The following is a 17,647-nucleotide window of genomic DNA, read 5'->3' as shown; positions in this document are numbered from 1 at the left end:
GGAATTACCTTTCCCCCTCCCTCCCACCCTCCCTCCCTCCCTTGCTTGACCGGCTCACTATACAGCCCAGGCTGGTCTTGAACTCTCAACCCTTCTGCCTCAGCATCTCAAGTGCTGGGATTGCAGGAGCACCATACCCTGCGTTTTATACCTCTTTATACTTGAACACGGATGGGCTCACACATGTCTAATGCGTGTTGCATAAGGGGGAGGGGAGATTTGAGGCGCAGGCTAGAAGCGGGGTTCGGAGAAAAACGGAATCATTTCATTTTAGTAGCCCACCTGCTCCAGACTGGTGGCCAAACTGGTCCGTGTATCACATGACCAGTCAGAGTCTGAACTCGGCTCTCAAGAGTGACCTCTTTGGCTGGGGGCCGTTTCACAGGTCCAAAATTGTAAGATCAATGGATTTTATGTCCCAGTCTGCACCCCGTGAAAGGCCAATGATGTGGCTCCCTGGGTCCTCCTCCACATCAGCGATGTCCAGTTACAGCCGACAGTCATGATCCCCAGTGTACTGTGGCCACCCCTCTGCCCAGCACCACCCCAAACAGCCGCCAGCTGCCCATTTCTCTGTTTTCCTGACTGAGAAAGTGTCCCCAGGTGCCTTCTTTCCCACACTGCCCTCTTCTTTCCTGATTGGCCCCAAGACATCTGACTCAGCAATGTTAAAAATAGAAGAAGCACACACACACACACACACACACAAAAAGACAGAAACTCTCCAGACTGTTGCTTTGCCATGGCAGCAGATAACAGCTGATTTTTATTTTTCTTCTCGACAATCTCCTACAATTTCCAAACTCTCTACAAAGAGCTTTAATATCAAAAGACAAATGAATTGGTATTTAAAAAGAGCATCCTTCCCAACCTGAAGGCTGAGGTCAAGATGAAATGCTACCTCCTGCAGGAAGTCCTCCTGGATTCCCAGTCACGAGCGGTGGTTCTCCAGCCCTATAACTAAAGCTCCAGGACATTGTGGAAGCTTTCAAGGACTACTGCCAGGTCTGGTTATCTACATTTTTTACCACCCAGCACAAGACCAATGTGTGTTAGTAGGTCAGAATTCACAGTAGGCAGTGAGTGTCCTCAGATCCATCTGCTGTGACTGGAAGATTTCCCCTCAGGAGACCATCAACCTCCGCCAATGTCACCAGAGAGAGCTGTCTTGGTGTTCAGAACGTTGGGTTGAAAAAAGCCCCATTTCCCACAGTTCTTGCCAGAGGGAGGTGTCAGGAGAGGCGGAAACTCCTCTGAGGTGTGAGCAAAGGGGAGGCAGCTTGGAGAGAGGCTCAGAGGCTTGCCCTGGTCCAGCCCAGGAACCTGCCCTGAGCCTAGGTGGCAAAAGGCCAAGGCCCACAGTAGATAGACCTTTATAGCAGCTCCTGGGAACTGCTATCCCCAAAATCACAGCATTGGCCTGGGACCCCAAGCTGCAGGTGGGAGCTAGGGGACCACAGAGGAGGAGGGGGGTGGGGAAGGAAGAGGAGGGCTGGCAGGCAGGTGGGGGAAGGTGCTTACCTCCTGAGGGGTTCTGGCTCCAAAGCTTCTCCCAGCCCCATCCACCCTCAGGGCCACCCTCGGGATCAAAAGTCAGAGGCAGGCAGAGGGCTGTGTGGCGACCACAGGGACAGAGCGGCAAGAGCCAAGGCAGCTGTGTCTCAGGCAGGGGCAACCGTTAGGATGAGTCATCCTCCAAGATCTAACCTGACCTGACCCTAGCTTGGGCCTGCAAGTCTCAACACCCAGCAGCAACAGCTGGGCCCAGAGGTGACCAGTAAGGCAACGCCTCAGCCTCAGCCTGATACAGCTGTGAGGACAGTCCCACAGCGAGCATGGCAGTGTGCTTCGGGGGCCAGATCTGGGAGCGGAGAGGCCCCCAAGGCCAGCTAGGTGTCTATCTATCAGAGCAACCGCCCTATCCTTCCAAGGACCAGTATGCCACCAACCAACAAAGGCTGGCACAGCACCGAGCCACAGACAATGTGAGCAGACGCCATGCATGTGTCCTCCCACGGGGAGGTGGGGCGGTGGCCTAGATGCGGCTGGAAGAGGTGCTGCCGGAGCTGATGGGGAGCTTGACGCTGTCCGAGTTGCTCTTCAGAGGGGAGGGACCACCTCGGGCCTGGAACCGCATGGACCAGTACCACAGGAAGATGAGGAAGCCTGTGGGCAGTAAGACACACGCACCATCAGTGGCCAGACCCCAACTGGCCCTTGGTCCCCTCTCAGAGTCCCTCTGTGCCAAGGGTCCAGCCACACACTCATGGCCCTGGAGCCACTCAGGATGAATCAATACACTGAGACATATCAGTGGTTCAGCACTGGCCTTACTCAGAAGTGCTGGGAATCTCTGATCCGTACCTCATAGGGGACAAGATGGAGATGTCTAACAACAGGATTTGGGAACCAATCTGCTTACCCCATTCCATCCCACGGTGAGTCCACTGACTCTGGCATGGCCATGTGACCCCTGTTCAGTCAGCACAGCCAAGTGCAGAGGTGTATAGTCCTTTGTGTCTGAGTATGGGAGGCATGGGGTGGAGGGGTGTGGACCCTACTGGTCTCCAGCTGGGGCCTCCAGGATCCTACCTCCAGCCCTCACTGCCTGACCTCCAGCCACACTCCCCTCCCCATCCTCCCAACACTTGTTCTAACCACAGAGCTTTTTCTTTTGACCTGGAGCTCCTATCCCAGAGCTCCCTGACCTGTACCACAGACAGGACGCCCTAGGCATCTTGTAAGATGCAAAAAGAGGGGCTGGAGAGATGGCTCAGAGGTCAAGAGCACTGGCTGTTCTACCAGAGGTCCTGAGTTCAATTCCCAGCACCCACATGGTGGCTCACAACCATCTGTAATGAGATCTGGCGCCCTCTTCTGGCCTGCAGGCATACGTGCAGACAGAGCACTGTATATGTAATAACTAAATAAATAGTAAAAAAAAAACATGCAAAAAGCATCAGTGTGTCTGAATGAGCTACAGTTTGCCTTTCCAACAAGGCCCCTGTGATTCTGACACTGTTGACTCAAGACCACGGTCCACTTCAGCCCGGATGCCACGCTTGCCGTGGTCTACCACAACTCTCCTACTCTCCGAGTCTCACTGGTGGCTGCACACTTTCTTGACCACACTGTCTCCTGCATGAGGACTGAGAGGGCTGCTCACGCCACAACCCTGGGGCTTAGCATGGGGCCTGCACATAGTAAGTGCTCAATAAAGCCCCATCCTGCATGTGGCCTGGTGCACTCATTTTGGAATGAGACAGCTGAGGCCCAGAGAAGGGAGCATTTGGGGTTCCCTGGGCATCTCTCCCCTTTGCTCCACGTGTGGACAGCGTACCCGTTGGAGGGGCAAGGGCCACTGAGTAGGGGCAGGGCCCTCATCACGCCTACCTTGGAAGGAAGTTATGATGCTGAAGAGGTAGAGGATGACAAGCTGGAAGGTACCGGAAGCAAAGGAGAAGAAGATCAAGGCCCAGGGAAGGCCAAGGACCAGGCTGAGACCCAGCAGAGTCAGCACGTGAGGCCACTTCTGGCTGTGGGAACGAAGCCGCAGGATCTGCACCACCATGGTGGCCAGCATGGCCGTGTTGAACAGGAACACCAGGCTGAAGAGGCCTAGGTTGGTGACGTAACCAACCAGGGAGTCCCGGATCCAGCACCTGGGCGAGAGTGGGCGTCTCAGCACACTGGAGGCTCAGCTTAGGAGTGGGAAGGGCGGCCGGGCCCTGGAGGGTGCTGGGCTAGGCGTTGGGACTACTCATCGGTTACAAGTACCGCTGGCTTTCTGTCCTCATGCCATTTTAGAAGTTAACTTAGCTTTTAAAAAAACTGTCATTTTTAATTATGCGTATGTGTCTACATGTGGGTATGTTCCCATGAGTGCTGGTGCACGTGGAGACCACAGAGGTCAGAGGTGTCAGAACTTTTGGAAGTGGAGTCACATGTGGCTGTGGGCTGCCTGATCCGTGGGTGCTGGGACCCAAACTCAGGTCCTCTGCGAGAGCGGTACGCACTCCTAACCGCTGCCATCTTTGGTGGTGTTTTTAAAGACATACCTCGGTATCCGGTCAGATAACTTAAGAGAAGGAAACCGTATTCTTGATGGTACAAGGCTGAGGCAAACCCACCAGGTCTGGTGCTGGGGTGGGGGTGGGGCACAAATGTCATCTATATGGACCCAGTGGAAAGCATTCCTTCCAGGTCTGGTGCTCAAGAGCCCTGGCTTCAGGTCTAGTTTCAGGACGTCCACTGCCAGCCGGCGTAAATTAGGAGGGCAGAGGAGGGCTCCTCCTGACCCCACCCCCACATCAACCCCACTCCCCTATCAGCTGAGCCACTTGCTAACTGGAGTGTGGCCAAGAGTGAGCCCCCATGCCCTCTGAGCCAGTGGATGTGGCAAGGGAGCCTGGTGGAAGGCCGTGGGGCCCAGCACCTCTCCACTGAGGTTCAGAGAAGGGCCGGGCTCTGCACATAGGCACCTGACTGCTGAGGGGCAGACTTGGCCTCTCTTAGTCCCTGTGGTCCTTGGCCCTGGGTTCTGGCCACTGCCGGGCCCATTTCTCCAGTTCACTGGAGCCGATAGCTTCCTGGTCAGCATGACCAGGTGAGGCTGCTGTCCCTGTCCCTCCCTCAAGGCCCACACTCCTGCCTCTGCCACAGCTACTCACATGGAAGGGTAGATGACGCGCTCTGGAGTCCGGCGCACAGCCAGGATGATGGGGCCATAGTTATTCACATCGACCAGCGCCACCAGAGTGACCAGGAAGACAGGAAAGCCTGTGGGCAGCAAACAGAGGCTCTGGCTCCACCCTCTGAGCCCCTTTCCTCTGCTCCCAGTGGACCCGAGCAGGTCCGCTCTGGTTTCCCATAACGGGTAGGCTCTCTTTCAGCTTTGCCCTTGTCCCTTCCTGAGCCTCCAGGAGAAAAGGCCTGTGGTTGAGGCATGATCAAACAGGGAAGATGAGAGGATGCTGGGGCTGTGGGGGTGCACAGAAAGAGGACAGCAGGGACTCTGGCAGCAAGGACAACTCGGATTCACTAATGAGTAGAAATGGAAAGTGCCATGGGAGCCCCTTCACAGAGCCAAGGCTGCCGTAGCCAGCGGGCCTTTGGTGAATCCTCGGCAGAAGGTGAATGAGAGGGCCGCAGGAAGAACAGGCAGTGGGGTCAACGGTGTGGGGAGGTCAAGGGCTGGGCAATGGCCAAAGTGACCCACGGCAGGAAACTCTGGGTCGCAGTCTGACTTGAGTAGTCCAGGTCACGGGTAAAGTGAATTGTCACCAGCCAAGAACAAAGGCCAAGGCCACAGAAACCCTGCCGCGTAGGTTTTTGGGGATCCCCTGGAGCCGTTGCTAGCCTAAGTGTCCCCAGGCCAGGTGGAGGAACCGGTTGGTCTCCCTCACAGGGAAGGGCAGAGCCTGCTGTCTGTGCTTGCCCGGAAGCCTCGTGGACCGTGGATGAGATGGTGGACTCTGGGACCCGCTCTCCCCTGCCACTCACCCCAGCCCACGATGCTGAGCTTGAGCAGGTAGCCAGGGACGTAGGTATCGAAGACCTCTACCACCAGCCGGTAGAGATTGTAGCCCTCGAGGCCCATCCAGGAGAGACAGGCAAGCAGGGAGAAATGCAGGAAGATGGCGCTGGTGCGGCAGGCTGCTTCGGAGCCTGCCAGTGCCACGGGCTCACTGAGCAGGAAGCTCACATCCAGCAGGAAGACAGCCAGCAGCAGGTTCATGTGCACCTTAATGGTGTAGTCACGCGACTTCCTCCTACAAGGAGCACGTGCCGGTGGGCCAGGGCAGGGGCCGGGGCGGGGCTCTGTTTTGTTCTCCCTCCTCCCCCCCTCTTCCCTATGCCCCTCTTCCCAAAGCCTTCCATGTCTGCTCCATGGCTGTCGCCCCGTGTGTCTATGAAGTAACTGCGGACATCTGCCCAGCAGCACAGTGTGGTGTACCTGTACCCCAGGATTCTAAGGAGTTCCAGAGTTGCAGACACTGGCCCCAATATAACCATCCTCTCTATACTGCCCTGGGCTGGTCCAGTCCACCTCAGACCGCCTTCTCCTCTACACAGTGAGAGGATGGGGCTGGCAGAGTGTCGGATGCAGGAAGCGTGCATTTCCTATTATTCCCCTGCCCCTGTGCTCAGGGCTCTGCCCACCTCAGCCTCCACAAAGCCGCTCCCTGTCCTCAGAAGTGCATGCCTGGCCTTGGTGTGCAGCGGCAGATGCACCTGGTCATGACGCACCTGCTTATGACACACCTGTACCCAGCTCCACCCCTCCTCCTGCTCCAGGACAATGGAAGACCTGCTGAGCGTCTCCTAGAGCCAAGGGTGTTTCTCCTCCCCCCAGGCAGGCCCAGGGCCGAACTGACCTCAATGTAGGCTACGTCACACACTGACAATTAGACAACCTCTGCCATTCCCTCACTGCGAGGCCTCAAAAGTCTGCTACCCCCTTTGAACAGTGTGTGGCATGTGGGTACTCCGTGGGAAGTCACCTAGTCCGTTTCCATCACCATTGTGTGGTCGTTACCCTGTGTGCCCTGTAGCTTGGGTTCTAACTGTGCAGCTCCTCAGCGCCAAGGCTGCATCAGCTAACGTTACCGTGGGCATCCAACGGCCCCTGGGTGAGGCGGGCAGCAGGCAGCCCACCCTCGGCTTCCCAACAATGCACATCTTTTGGATAAAGCGAGCCCAGATAGGCGTCCTAGCCTACAGGGAGGAAGCGGAGCTACCCTACTTCCTCTGGCCTACCTGGAGCAGAGGTAGGCAGCAATGGTGAAGACACAAGCCAGAGCGGAGATGACACAGCCCACGTAGGACAGGAGCGTGAGGTAGTGCTTGTGAGTGGCTTCTACCTCCGTGGACGACACCTGTGTGGGGACAAGATGGCGGGCTCAGCATGCTCCCCTCCCCACTGGCCAGTGCGTGCTCCTGAGCAGGCTGGAGCTAGCAAGCCCCTCCCACCTGAATGCCCCTCTGGGGGCCTCTGTGACGTCCTCCCATCCCAGACAGTCTCTGACCCCCAAAGACCAGGAATCATCACCCAAGAAGTAGGCTCCGGCCCAGCCTGAGCCGCACAAAGCCCTAGCGGAGGCAGCTTCAGCTGGGGATGGTCCATTTGACAATGGTATCGGGCACCAGCTGCCAGCAGAAGCTGTGGCCAGAATTTGAATTCTCCTGGGACCACCGAAGCTGCTGCAGGCCTGTGGCCCCAGAGATGCTCACCATGTGTGCTTGGAAGAGCTGGTGTCAGGTAGAGTATGTAATTTTGACTTGGCATATTTTCTCCTCACAGTGGGTTTTTCGGGATGTAACCACATTGCGAGTCAAGAAGAACTTTTGTTTCTATGGTGTCCCAACACAAAGGTAAGCTCTCCAGCTTCCCATGCCAAGGGATTCTGGGAGCATGAGGTTGGGTCAATAAAGCCCTTGAGATTTGGAGACTACCCGAGCCCATCTTATGCCTTCTGGTTGGAGGCATATAAGAAAGAGTTTCCCGGCCCAGGCCTGTGGGTGGGAATCTGCATTTTCATCACACACCAAAACTTGAGCAGAAATAATGAACAAGCACTTCATGGGCCATCAGCTAATGACCTGTGCAGCCTCAGATGTGTTACTCGGGCTCCTCTGAAGTAGGACGATGAGGGGAGCGACCTTGGGTGGTTACTTGGGATTAAATGAGTCAATGGGTTCCAAGTACGTAACACAGCACATGAGCTTGGCCTGTGGCCGGACTGCAAGAGAGCTGTGGCGGAGATACCTACCATCAACACTGCGAAGTAGGTCAGGTGGCTGCACAGGCAGGATGTCTGCGTGTCTCTGTGGACAGTCTCACAGCCTTCACTGCTCCAGCTCCCAGGGCTGCTCGCTGAGGGGAATCCATGGGACTCTGGTCAACCACCACGCTCTCCATGCAGACTGGACCATCCCTGCAAGCTTGTCCTCCACCAGCAGACCCCTGGCCTCCATCGCTCCCTCCTCTAATCCATCCCTGGGGGTCCTCATCCCTCCCAGGGACCCCCTTCACACTCACATGTTGGGTCTTCAACCCAGAACACACACTGCAGAGTCACATTCTTCTGTGGGGACAAGAATGGGCACTCCATCATTCATCCTGTTTCTGCCATCGTCCGCTCCCCAGGTCTCTCTACAGCCCACCCTGTGTTCTCTTTGCCCACCTCCCGTGCCCCCTCTATAGCCCGCCTTAGCATTCTGTCCAGTCTCCCTTACCTTTCATTCCTTCTATGGCCCACCCTTCATATTCTCTTCGCAGTCCACCAGGCACTCCTTCCCCTCCCCCAATCTGGGACCTGGCAGTCGGGTGCTCTCAGCCAGGCCACCTTTCCATTCCAGACAAGCGAGCTGGGAGGGTTGGGAGCAGGAAGGGACTCAGCCCTATGGTGGGCTTGCTCACACTTACCGGCTGTGGCTGGTGCTGGAAGGTGAGTACCACGGGCTCGGAGAGGTTGCTAATTTTGGTGTTCTGCACAACAATACCCAAGACCTTCTCACCCAAGACTTGGCTGGAATTCTTGTCCTAGGTGTATGAGGTTGGGGTGGGGGAGGAACAGGTCAGAGGTTTAAGGCTGAGAAGGAAAGCTAAGAAGGCCTCCACCCGCTCTTGCGAGACTACTGTCACTCCTAGGACTTTGCTTTGGGAGCCTGGTGGGTCATTCTACACCTCCCCCAGGAGTTTTTTTTGCACGGCAGTGCCCTTTCTGCTTTTATGGGAGAGGCCTTGGCTCCTGGAGGAGAGAGATTAGTTACTGTCTTCCCACCTCTCTGTCAGATATACAAAACCAGCTCCCCAAGGGGAGACGCCGTACCTGGAACAGGGCTTGGCTGCTGAAGTCCACTACCAGGAGCCTCTTGGCGCCATCCCCACGACGGCCTCTGGTCTGCTGGAAGAGGGCCCGGGGCAGCAGCACCGAGTACGCCTGGACCTCACTCTGCTCCTCCTGCAGATCAAGGACCGTTAGTGCCCGGCCCAGCATATGCCCCAGGCTCCCCACAACCTTGCACCAAACAACCCCCTTCTAATCACTGTGCTCTGGGTACTGCCACAGAGGCCAGGGAGTCAGGTGACAGGAATCTAGGCCAGGAGGCCCTCAGCGGAGTCTTGTAATCTGGGTCTTCCAACGCTAGCTCTCCCATGGGCTGTGGGTTGTCCCTGGACCCAGGGAAAGCCAAGGGGTGCCATGCTAGATGGAGTGCTCCCATCTTCCCCTTGGCCCACCCCACCCTAGGTCACCTGACCTGCTGCTGGGAGTGGATTTGCAGATCCTCTAGCCCGGCTGTGGGTGGCAGCTTCCACACTGTGGCATTGACCAGGTCCTCCTCAAAGGATACTGTGTCTCCCGCGAAGTTCACAGAGGTCAGCTTTGACTCGAGGCTCTGTAACTGCCTGGCGTGGAGGAGAGCATGGTAGGTAGCAGAGGGAAGGGCCAGGGCCGGGGATCTGATACACGGGACAGGCAGGAACAGAGAGGAGAAGGGGCCAAGGACAAAGGACAGGAGGCAGCTGGGTGCGGAAATGAGGGGATGGCAGCCAGGGACACTGTTCTGGAATTCAGTCCATGGCTCTGACCCACTTATGCCTGCGCTGGTCCCAGTCTCTCCGAGATGCAATGTGCCGGACTCCAGAACGGAGTCTCTTGTGGGGAACAGGCTGGGCACTGCCTGACTGTGAGCTGTATCTGTCTCTGCTGACATCCCAGCGGGATCCAGTCGGGGAGATCCAGCCTCAGGGAAGGTATCCCCAGCTTCTCCACGCCTAGGTCTCCCACTAATCCCTAAGACGGTAATCCACACTCACTGGCTGATGAGCGCCGCTGAGGGCCGCCTGGGGGCCTTCTGAGGATGCTGCAGGAACCTGTTAAGCAGCTGCAGTTCCTTCTTCAGATCACACAGGTCCACAGACGAATTGTGGGAGACCTTCTGTGGGGCATCTGGGAAAGCACGAGATCACCTGAGGTTGCCACCTAAAGCAATGGCCAGCTCACACCCCAATGTCACACCTCATGTGGTACTCCATGCTTTCATTTACTTTACAGAAGGAACCAAGGGTCCAGGAGGCAGTGAGGACCACAGGTCACTGAAACATGAAGGAAGGCTGTGTCTCCTAGGGTCTGCTGTACATGAGCATAGAAAGCTCTGAGGGCCCGGGCCCAGCAGATCTTCTTTGGAAGAATGTGGGTTCTGTGTGCCAGCTCTGGGAACCTCACAACCTCTAGCCTGTCTCCTCTACCTGAACCTCTGAGAACTTGGGCGTGTCTGTGAGGGGTTACCTAGATTAACTTAACAGAGGTGGGAAGATCCGCCCTACAAGTGAGCAGCACCGTTCCCCGGACTCGGGTCCTGGGCTGGGTAGACAGGAGGGAGGCTTACTGAGCAGAAGCAGCATTCACCACACTGCTTTCTGACTGCGGATGCAAACGGCCAGTTGCCTCCAGCACCTGCCGCCAGGAATCCCCTACCACGATGGATGGCACCCTAGATCTGTGAGCCCACATCAACCTTTTCTCCCTGAAGTTGCTTTGGTCAGAGTATTCTATCATAGAGAGGAAAAGTAACGAAGGCGCTCTCCTAATGGCTGAAGAGGTGCCGTGGCCATCACAAAGATCTTAGATCATGAGAGGGCCAGACAAACCGTCCAGGGTACGTATGTGTGACAGGGCTGGTGTAGGCGTTCTCCAGTGTCACCTCTACCCGGCGCCACCTTCCTACCCTCACCTCTGCTTTTTCACAGAGCTTCCAGGAGCTCTCCTCGGATCCCACTCCTCTCCTCCCTCCTCAGACACCTTTCATGGCTCCCAACTGCTAGAGGCTGCCCAGGTTTGGCGACCATAGCGGCCATCAGAACCCAGGTCCCCCGTGCCTCCCATCCCACCTCCTTTTGTTCCTTACTGTGGAAAGAGAAGAGGAAGCTGGCAGCCTCAGGCAGGCTGGAGTTCTGGGGACTCCTCCAGGAGCTGACGGAGGTGGCGAGCAGTGGGGCCCCCTGCTCCCGGCTCTGCTCCTGCTTCCGGAAGCAGAGGAGGCTGGAGGCTCGGCTACTCAGCAAGTAATCGTTCTTGCCGTAGCGCAGGTGGAACCTCCCGGTGTGGAGGCTCCAGTAGAGGCAGAAGTGATAGAGCCCTCTGGGCTCTGGGAAGAAGTGGGAGGAGTTAGGGGCTGCAGGGAAGGGGGCACGGATCGTGAGGGCGTCCTCCGTGTTCCACACAGAGATGTGCAGCTCTGAAGTTTGGTCGTAATGGAGGTGGCTCTGTTTCGTCTGGTTCCGCTGGCCACAGAAGCGGAAGTCCTCTCGGGGGCTGCCACCCTGGGCACCTGAGGAGGCAGAGGCTATAGATGGGACCAGCCATGGGCAAGGACCTGGGGTTCATACACATTCCAAAGCTCTATACTTCAAGGGTCTATATCTTGTATATACGATGTCTTTCTCCTGCTCAAAAATTACTGGTTTCAAAATATGAAGAAAACACACACACACACACACACACACCTGAAAATAAAGAATGATTTCAAAGTCAAAAACCCAAGTTTAATAGAAGTTATTGAATGAGACCATAGTTGCCATTGACTGTTGCACAAGTGTGCACTGTCCAAGAACGTCCCCTGAAAAGGAGTGAGGGGCTGACACCCAGGCCGTGGTCCCCATCCCAAGCTGTGCTCTGTGGGACTGAATCTCGGAAGGAAGAGTGTCCTCAACCGGCTTAAGGGGTGCTTTGCAGACTCACCCCTTACCCTAAGAGTCCACACGCAGACATGGAGGTATTAAAGTCACAACAGTCCCAGGGTCCCAAGAAAGCCTACCTGGAGCCTGGAGGAACAGACTCAGTAGGAAATACACCATCGGCCACAGCAGCTGGACAGCCATTGTACTCCCCAGAAGTCACCACCTGGAAAAGAGTGAGAGCATTATAGGGGCCGCCCCACAGTGAGAGGCCTGTGTGCAGGTGGGGTATGAGCTAGAGGTCATACAGAGATGGTCAGACCTCTCCAGAGCAGCCAGAGGCTACGAGGCACAGCCACCACTCTGCCTTTTGTTGCTCTGATGCAGAGTCTAAGTGGCTCACAGAGGGTCCCAGAGGCCACAGAGTGGCCCTGTCTAGAACCCACCTGCAGCCACCATTTTGCAGCTACCAGGAGAGACAGGCCAATGGGCTGAGTTTTCGCTAGGAACCGTGCATCACAGTCCCCGAAGTCTGGTTACACCCGCCTCTGGGACCAGTCTTAACTGCATTTGGTACCCCCATCCCTACCCCATCCCCACACCGCCAGCTGGCCCAGTCACTCCTCATTCAGCCTGCTTGTTCCTGGCCACCTTCAGAAGCAGCCCAGCGCAGGAAAGCAGCGGGGTGAACTGGCAGGAAGGGCGCTTTCTTTCGCGACCACTAGGGGGAGCCAGCCACCAGGGCCTGGGAAGCTGGAGCAGAGAAGTGTGATTTTTCTTTTTGTTGTCCCACCTCCCCACACCCACCTCCACTCCTACCCCTCCCTCCCGTGCCTGATGAGGGTCAGTTCCATCCACACCTCGTTGGCTCCATGGGCCACTAATTAGCTGAGTGCCAGCTGGCTACCAGCCTGGGCACCTCTTTACCCTACACCTACATGAACGCTCTTCAACACTGAAAGTGTCCTCATTTTGTTGGCTCTCCCAGCTGGCCCAAGCTGGGTGCTGACATACCCAGACTATGTGGGGAACTGTGTCAGACCACAGTGACAGACACTCATCTGCCACAAAACCAGGCAAAGGAAAGCCTAGGAACTTGGGGCACAAAAGGAGTCTGAGTTTGGAGGGAAACTAGAAAGACCTCCTAGAAGAGACGGATGCTAAACTCAGTGCCCAGGTGGTCCAAGTAGGACCTTACTGTCTCCTTCTCGGGCTAGCCTCATTCTGGTCATGCTGGCCCCACAAGTGAGAGCCAGTCCGGCACACCCAAACATGAGGAACAGAACTTCCGTTCCTGAGGCCGTGGTCCTCATCTGGTGCTGGAGCATCACACAGAGAACAGGAAAGTTGTGGGGGCAGCTAGCATGTCCTCCATGCCTCCAAGGCTTCCCTGCATCCTGTCAAAGCACCACCAGTCACCTATAACCAGCAGAAGAAGGGTCAGCATCTGGGAACAGGCCACACCCCTTCCCTTCTCTCGGGGGTCCCTGTCACTGTCACTCAGCCTTCCGTCCAAATGTCTCTTCTTTCAGGTGATGCTTCAACTTGAAGCTCACAAATTACTTGAAATTTTGATCCAATTTCCACTTTCTGATGCTTAGCTCTGAGGCCCAGAGATAGTCGTCAACAGCAACTTCCTGAGGTCACACAGCTGGCCAGGACGCATGTCCCTCTCAAGGTGGGCCACCGCTGTCAGCAGAGGACCCAGGACAGGACACAGCCACCTGCCTTGCACCAATCCTTCCCAACTGGCCCTTGAGAGCAAAGGAGGCCAGGAATGGAGTGAGCTCCCCCTCACGGGAGGGACACAGTGAGGCTGGATCGCCCTGGATCACCCTGGCAACCCATGGAAGGGATCCAACACAAACAAGGGGCTGACTGCCCCTCCACCTCGTCCCTGCTCCAGCCCAGCTGTGCGGAACCACTCTCAAGAGGACGAGCGCCCCGTCAGCATTCTTGGGGGTTGATGAGGAGGTGTTTGTTGCTTGGATCTCTTAGTTAGTGGACTCCGGAGCCAGACCACCGGGGTTCAAATCCTAGCGCCTATACTTTACTAGTATGCGTCCCTGAGTAGTTACCATATTTGGGTGTCATGTCCCTCTCTTAAAAAGAGGATTGCAAATCAAGCCTACCTCAAATGTCATTGTGAGAATGAAGTCTGTTGTTCTCCATAAAGGGCTTTGAACCGGAATGCATACAGGGTACCACTGAAGTCAGACTGTCTCTGCGTCCCTTCCGACCAGCGCATGCCTGTCCATGACCCAGACCCCTCCCCCTCCAACTCCCTAGTCTATGCTTTCCTCCTCAGTCCTCTGTCCTCTGCAGGTGGCCAGCTTGGCCTTCAGAGCATTGAGGGGAAATTCCTAGAACATGAGCCTCCCTTCCGGACAGAGTAGCGGGAAGGCTGTGACCCCACCCAGAGAACTTCCCTCCTCTTAGCTGGCCCTGAGTGTCACAGACTCCCGGGGGCTGGAGAGGGAGGATGGCGGGGGTGGGGGCTGCCCTTCAGACCACTAAGGGATAGCCACATGGGTCAGGGAGAATGCTGTCCTGTTTACCCACTTAGCATAGTCCTGCCCGAGCTCCTCCCAGGGCTGTCCATATATGTGCACCTGCCGCCCAGCTTCATGCCCCAAAGGGCACAGGCAATGCCTATGATGGAGTGGTGGAGCCCCTCCTGTGGCCTGCAGACATCCTAAGACCTGGTCACCCTATTCCCAACAGCCTGCTACCCGACCAGAAAGAGGGGCCTCTGTGTAAGCAGAGGCCCACCTCCTGGGGACCGCCCCTGGCCTGTGCAGATGAAGGACGGCAGGCCAGCCTCGGCCAGCAAATACCAAGCCACGGCAAAGCTGTGCCGCCTGCCACAGCACTGCCAGAACCAACGGTTACTTAGAAGGTGGGTCCGCAGCCTCACCCCAATAGTAATAGCAACCTCTGGAGAGTAGCAGGGTCTCACAGTTTACCATTTCACAGATGTGGAAACTGAGGCCAGAAAAAGGCCACCTCTCCCAAGAGCACACAGGGCTTCTGCTGAGCCCTCTCTTCAGAGGTCCCTAAGGTACACACCCCCTGGTTTGGGGTCCCCCAAAGAGAGTAAAACAGGAGCTGTGGAAGTCACGGGCACACAGTAGGTAAGCCCAGGCTAGAGTAGAGCTGCTGGCCTGAGCCCCCTTACTCCCCGTTCAGAGTGGCCATCCTTGACCTCAGTTTCCGGTAAACAGGCAGAGAACAGAACAAGCTGAGCCAGCCTGACACAATGCAGGACATCACAGGGTCCCCGGGGATCCTGCAGAATAGAGGGGGCAGGGCTGTGTGGTCCCGCACACCCCCATTCCTAGCATGGCTGGTTGCTGGGGGAGGTCCCCCACAGTCCCAGAGCTCACTTTCTCTTGAGGCCTGAGTCACTTCCCCCGCCATCCTGTGTGGACCTGCGTCACCTAGACGTGGCCAGCTCCTGGAAAACCCATTTCCCCCCAGGATGCCGGTGGAGTTGAATGGTTGGAACTAGGAGAGCTCTGGATTAACAATCCCCAGGCAGCAACCTCAAGTGTCCAGTGGGACCCATTCACACACACTGGGGTTACAGGTTATCCCAAGGGCATATACCAGAGCCTCGGGCCTTTGCCAGGATTTCCTGGATTCTGAGTGGCAGAATTCCACTGTGATCTTCCCCTCAACGCCTGAGTCTACAGGAACACCGGCTTCTTCCCAGGCACACACAGCCCTGGGTATCTCCCTGCCGAGGGCTGGCCCCAAGGGTGCCCCAAACCGTCAGTGCACTGGGACCCACCCCAGGAAGATGCTTTGAAGGATATGGTCTGGTCCTGTGCAGCACAGCTCAGGTAGGACTCGGAGCCTGGCTCTGGCTGCATCCAGTGATTGAAAGGCCACATGTGGGAACCAGAAGTACCCAGCAGCTGGCCTTGGGCGGCATCAGAGCAGGCAAGGGACCGCTGCAATTACTCAGCTGTGAAAGGACAAACCCTGGATAGGGACAAGGGCAGCCCACCTCTCCTGATTCCTGTCCCTTCCTCATGACAAGGCATATGGTCCCAGTATTTGACAAGGGGCTGGTTATCTGAGGTGCCTCCCACGAGATAGCCCAAAGAAGGAGATGAAGCCTGTAGGAGGAATGAGGGAGCCAACTAGTTTCCAGGTCTGAGCCTCCTGTGACCAACCCAGGGAGAACGAGGAGAGGCCCAGCTTACCATCAGCTACTTTCTAACACAAGGCTGTAGAATGTGTTCCTCGAGAGCTCTGGAGGCTCAGAGAGGGAACAGGAGGCAATAGGGATCTTCAGAGTATAAGCCTGGAGGGCTGCAGGTGTGTGTCCACGGGCCCATGAGCGTGAACTTGCACTGGGTGAGGAGGGAGGGGAGGAGGGCTGGAGTGGACTACATTATCTCTGCAGAAGAGGAAGAGGCTCGACACATACCAAGGCCAGCGTGGGAGCAGGGCACATGAGCTGGCGGACACAGGCCTGAGTGTGCGGCCTCATAGAGCACAGGGCTGATCCTCCCTCCGATACTTCCCAGGCTTGGCTCCTCAGGACAGCTCCCTACTCACAAAGCACCAACCACCGCACATCCGATGCTCAAAGGAGATGCTTACGAAACCCGGGGGGCCAGAGCTGCCTCCCCGCTCAGCCAGAGTTCACTTGGCTATGGCCCCCGGCTTCTGAGCGCAACACTTGTGAATGCCGGGCCCTGCTTTCTTCGTCTGGCCCCGGAACCACAGTTGGGTGACTGACACCCAAGCAAGTTGACCCCTCCGGAGTCTACCCCTCCCTGAGAAGGAGCACTGGGGTCACAGGGCAGCACAGTGACTCCAGGCTTCAGGAATCTGTCTAGACGGCGTGATAATAAAAATCAAGTTGGCACCTGCGGGAGGCTGGCAGCTTCCCAGGCCTTACCCACCAGGGCAAGGCTCACTTTCCGTGTGTGTTTGTTGTTTGTTTTTGTTTGTCTTGCACTTAGGCTGGGCTGGCTTCAAACTCACAGCAATCCCCCTGCCTCAACCCCTCCAGTGCCAGGATTGCAGGCTTGAGTCGTCACGCAGGGCACAGTTGCCATTCTAAACCCAGCCTTGCTATAGGACCGCACAGCTAGCACAGGCTTGACCTTCCTGTGGTTTCCTGCCCATGTCTATGAGCTGCAGCACCCTTTTGCCAGCCCCTGCCCCATGGGGAAACTGAGGGAGGGGAGGTGTGGGCAGTGAGTGCCAGGCAGCAGAGGGCCTGTGGGTACTCTAAGCCTCAGCAGCCGACCATTCGGCATCTTCCTGCACCTGCAAGTAGACATGCACACGGGAGGCCCTAGGAAAGTCAAGAATCATCACCAAGCAGGCATGAGCTGGCCTTGGCCACTCCCTTCACGTTCCTTACACACAGGTCCTTCCTGTGATGCTAACATGAGACATATCCACTGTCCTGGGCTCAGGCCTCTGCCTCCTCCACAGCTCCACGGTGACCAGTAGGAAGCAGACAGCATGTGGGGCTCAGCAGGGATCTATCCAGGCTGGGGAAAGGGACTCTGGAGTCCGAGTCCCCTCCGGCAAGCACTCAGTGGCAGCACCAGCAAGGTCATTGCCACACAGTGGCCCAGCGCGCTCAACTCTGCAGTCAACTCGCCGTCCACTAATCCTGGAACGATGCTTATCCAAAGACAGGGAACTTACAATGGGAAGGGCGCACATCACAGCCAAGATCACATAGCAAAGAGGGAGCCATGCTAGGACTCAAATCAAGTCCGGCTAACCTCAGAGCAATGGTTTCAGCCACTGTGGTTACCGGCTCCCTTCCCTCCCTCAGTCTCCCTGGCCTTACTGTGGGGGAACTTGCTCCTTAGAGAGACCTTTGGACCCTACTTTCTCTTGTTCCTTAGCACAGGAAAGGCTCGGATAAGTCCCACAAGGAGCAACAGCACAAAGCTTACCGGGGCCAGGCCCTAAACCAATGTGACA

At 56.5% G+C, this 17,647-nt stretch overlaps 1 protein-coding gene across 6 annotated transcripts in view; it reads right to left on the bottom strand.

Annotated features, from left to right (window-relative positions):
- Positions 1-730: 730 nt before the first annotated feature.
- Adgrg1 (adhesion G protein-coupled receptor G1) overlaps positions 731-17,647 on the bottom strand; it is a 37,160-nt gene continuing 20,243 nt past the window's right edge. For all 6 annotated transcript variants that reach the window (XM_037206105.1, XM_037206104.1, XM_028871441.2 and 3 more), the window contains exons 2-14: positions 11,824-11,909; positions 10,915-11,337; positions 9,824-9,956; positions 9,265-9,412; positions 8,835-8,966; positions 8,429-8,545; positions 8,042-8,087; positions 7,773-7,876; positions 6,760-6,878; positions 5,503-5,771; positions 4,671-4,779; positions 3,394-3,662; positions 731-2,166 (exon numbers count right to left, since the gene is read on the bottom strand). In XM_037206105.1, coding sequence (XP_037062000.1) covers positions 2,036-2,166; positions 3,394-3,662; positions 4,671-4,779; positions 5,503-5,771; positions 6,760-6,878; positions 7,773-7,876; positions 8,042-8,087; positions 8,429-8,545; positions 8,835-8,966; positions 9,265-9,412; positions 9,824-9,956; positions 10,915-11,337; positions 11,824-11,887 — 2,064 coding nt within the window. In that variant the 5' untranslated portion in view covers positions 11,888-11,909 and the 3' untranslated portion in view covers positions 731-2,035. The remainder of the gene's footprint in view (positions 2,167-3,393; positions 3,663-4,670; positions 4,780-5,502; positions 5,772-6,759; positions 6,879-7,772; positions 7,877-8,041; positions 8,088-8,428; positions 8,546-8,834; positions 8,967-9,264; positions 9,413-9,823; positions 9,957-10,914; positions 11,338-11,823; positions 11,910-17,647) is intronic.

This window comes from Peromyscus leucopus, chromosome 5 (genome assembly GCF_004664715.2).
Source record: "Peromyscus leucopus breed LL Stock chromosome 5, UCI_PerLeu_2.1, whole genome shotgun sequence".
NCBI classification, from domain to species: Eukaryota; Metazoa; Chordata; class Mammalia; order Rodentia; family Cricetidae; genus Peromyscus; species Peromyscus leucopus.
This window is presented reverse-complemented; position numbering and strand designations above follow the sequence as displayed.